Here is a 3,471-nt window from a genome sequence, read left to right as displayed (position 1 = left end):
TTAAATTTAAAGATAATATTTTGGGTCATCACAGTCAATAACAACGGAGTAGTAATTAAAATAAAATTTTCAATTTATGCTACTCAAAATATTAAGGTACCGCGCTGATGGTAGTGAATTTCGCAATGTTTTTCAATTGAATGGAACAAATTAAGTTGATAATTGGCAAGGTCAATGTCAAGAAAATAATCCAAAGTAAAGAAAAATGATAAATATATTCCAGTAATATCAATTACATCAAGATAAACACATAGTATATAATAGACTCCATAAGCTCGTAAGTTTATTCATTAATAGAGCAAACAAAACAAAAAAAAAGCCAAGCCAAATAAGTTGATTCAATACAATTCATAAACATACGCACTTTTCAAGCCAAGACTTCTTCAAGGGTATATTTCAATAAGAGACCTTGTTCCTAAAGTGGGAGTTATTTTGTATTCATTGAAACCAGCATCAGTGAAGAGCCTCTCCCAATCCATTTTAGTTCTCTGTTTGGCAGCATAGCAAACCATCATTAACAAGTCCATATAATGCTGTGCTCGAACAAACTCATTTCTCACATTCGGATTTTCGAGCACTATGTCTATGATTATCACCTTCCCTCCTTCTTCCCTACTCGGAATAGACTCTTTGCATTTCTTCAGTATCTTCACACAGTCTTCGTCGTTCCAGTTATGCAGAATCCACTGCTCAACCATGAATATTTTTGAGTAGATAAGATTTTAAAAGTCAGAAATTGCTAATTGTAAATTATCACAGAATATGATGAAGCTCAAATAGGATATAACTCTAAAAAGAAGTAATAAAGATAATTCCTGAAAATCATTTAGCTGCATGTTAGGCTTCTGTAATGAGAAGAAATAAACGCCCAAAAAGAAAAGTATAAGTGCATTCAATTGGAAATTAATTAGTTGACCATGAGTTGTCAATAATTTGTGCAGGGCAACATAGAATAAGGACATTTTACAATGAACATTGACATATCAATATTTTCGTGGAAATGATGTTGTGTTCTATACTACCTGCAATTAAGGGCGAGGAAATTTACCAAGAGATTGATCAAAGTACATATCTTGGAAATGAGTTTCGCTAAATTTCACATAAATTGATGATAGGATTGATTTACTTGTAGATATTCTTTAGATGATCTGATGGTTTTACAACGACTATACATATAATTTAAAAGAGTGCCAGTGCCGCCTCCAACATCCACCAACGACGTCAATCCCTCAAAAACATGTTTACACTCCGTAATAAGAACATTGGAAATCAATCTCGAGTCACTGGCCATTGCCTCATTGAAACTATCACCTACTCTTGGTTCTTGCACATAGTAATCCCATAAAGATATCTCATGAGCAGTATGAAAAGCAGTAGAGGAATCATCTTGGAACCAATCACTTAAACAAGACCATGGTTTTAAAAGAACTGGATCATGAATGATCAGAAAGTATGACCTCATACTCAAGGGGTCATCTTTCACAAGAAGTTGCGTAGCTGGGGTAAGAGAGTAGTGTTCTTTTTCATGTTGGTTTAGGAAACCAGAATGAACTAAAAACCGCATTAAAATTGGCAAGAAGGAAACCTTGGAATGGTCGATGAGGGAAAGTTCAGCAGTGAGGTCGGAAAGAGACATGGGCTTACCATGCTTGTAGAGGACATCTGGGATGCCTAGCTGAACTGCACATTTTGCTGCTGAAGAGCTTATGAAGTTGAACATATGGTTCCAGGTTTGAGTTTGAGCTTGGAGGAGATCAATGGATCCAATCTCATTCATTGACATTCTTAAGATAATTTGACTTGATTAGATTTATCATCTAATACCACTAATGGTACGTATTTATAGGATAAATTTAACTTATACACACTGATGATATAAGGTTTTTGTTACACTATAGTATAATTTAATTTATTACAATATGTTACTCCCTCCGTCTCATGATATTATTAGTCGTGGTTAATAAAAATATATAGTTGTCTCAAATTATTTGTCACTTTAGAAGTTCAAGACAAAATTGATTATCTTCTTCATTTTTTACCCTTAGTAATAATTAACCTTGAAAACTACAAACACTTCAATTATGGATAAATTATTAAAACATGAATAAGGGTAAAATAGTCAAAATCTCATCCTAATTAATTTTTCTTAAGAAGCGTGTAAACTCCCGTGCAAAAAAAACTTACTTATAATGACTTTTTAAAAGACGCGATTGTACAAATATTTTTACACCTTAAAATTTGTGTTGTTTTTATTTATTTATGTAGTATTGTATCTTTTTGATAGCTTTACTAGACAAATTATTGTTTTCTTTTAAGTGCAGTTACCTCTTATTTGCTTTAGACAGAGAAGACATCCATCTTCTGCACATAAAGTTACGTTCAAGTGGTCTTCTTCTATTTGATTTTGATCTGTCCCATAAGTTTACTGAAAACCAATGATTAGTTTCACGGACAATATTGGTCAAGTTTCCAGCAAAAAATCTTAGGCTAAGATCTGTAGGCCATCCGGAACAAATCTTAAATTACTTGAAAGCCATTTTACCATGTTTCTATATTAAGATTTAATAGTTCCAACCATTATAAGTAGTGAAAGATAATACAAATACTTCGTGAAACATGTTGAGGTACCTTCCTAATCCTAAATGTGGAAATCTACCTTTCAACTAACACCTTGTAGAATATGACAACAATATCAATCTAAGGAAGATATAATATTGTCAAATAAAAGAGGGTACGGATTTAAAGAAATTGACTTATCACCAAATTTCTTTCAAGAGAATGAAGGAGTTTGGCCAAGTTTTTGGTAAGGAAATAAATGGGTAGCAAAAACAGTATTTTTAGCTATTAAGTAGAAAGTAAAAAGAGTATCATTCTCCCTAAAATAAGTTCTTTGATTTTTTAGGACAAGTGTTCCCATATGAAAAATTCATGTTTTCTTTGTCCCAATTTATATGGTACCATTTGAATTGATAAGGGGTTTAAAAAAATGAAAGACTTTTAAATTATTGTTTAAAATAAGCCTTAGATATTTGTATAGCTGTAAATTATCTCATTAAGGGTGAATTTGGAATTTTTAAGTTAAATTATTTTTAAATATAAAAAGATGATATTTTTTTGGGAAAAAGATTAAAAAACAAAGTGTGCCACATAAATTTAGAATAAAGAAAGTACTATATACCAGACTATTTATACTAAGTTGTAAATTTCCCCTATGTTATACGTTGTGCATCGCACGCCTAAAGCGCGAGGCAGGGCTTGCGCGATGGTTGTGCCTTACACAAGGCCTTGCCCCCACGATGCTCACACGGCACATGCACCAGAGTGTGCTGCTGCAATTTTCTGCAATCTTCAACTTTTTTCAAATGCGGTTAAACTCATTCGAGTCTCTGGGGACCAAATTAAGTCACCCCACTAAGTTCTAAAATCTTATACCAACCTATCCAAAGCCTCAAAATATTAAATAAAGCACAA

General features: G+C 32.7%; 2 protein-coding genes across 2 annotated transcripts; both read right to left on the bottom strand.

Annotated features, from left to right (window-relative positions):
- Positions 1-383: 383 nt before the first annotated feature.
- On the bottom strand, positions 384-698 carry LOC138891434 (myricetin 7/4'-O-methyltransferase 2-like). The gene has a single exon (XM_033660243.2). It carries the CDS (start codon positions 696-698, stop codon positions 384-386), a length of 315 nt encoding a protein of 104 aa, XP_033516134.2.
- LOC138891398 (trans-resveratrol di-O-methyltransferase-like) lies at positions 479-1,843 on the bottom strand. Its single transcript, XM_070196786.1, has 2 exons — positions 1,049-1,843; positions 479-686 (listed from the first exon to the last, which is right to left on the bottom strand). Exon 1 carries the CDS (start codon positions 1,781-1,783, stop codon positions 1,097-1,099), a length of 687 nt encoding a protein of 228 aa, XP_070052887.1. The 5' UTR covers positions 1,784-1,843; the 3' UTR covers positions 479-686; positions 1,049-1,096.
- Between the last annotated feature and the right edge of the window lie 1,628 nt (positions 1,844-3,471).

This window comes from Nicotiana tomentosiformis, chromosome 3, assembly GCF_000390325.3.
Source record: "Nicotiana tomentosiformis chromosome 3, ASM39032v3, whole genome shotgun sequence".
NCBI classification, from domain to species: domain Eukaryota; kingdom Viridiplantae; phylum Streptophyta; class Magnoliopsida; order Solanales; family Solanaceae; genus Nicotiana; species Nicotiana tomentosiformis.
This window is presented reverse-complemented; position numbering and strand designations above follow the sequence as displayed.

What these genes read in the sequence shown, in the direction of transcription:
- LOC138891398 (XM_070196786.1), bottom strand. Translation starts at nt 1,783, where the DNA reads ATGTCAATGAATGAGATTGGATCCATTGATCTCCTCCAAGCTCAAACT.
- LOC138891434 (XM_033660243.2), bottom strand. Translation starts at nt 698, where the DNA reads ATGGTTGAGCAGTGGATTCTGCATAACTGGAACGACGAAGACTGTGTG.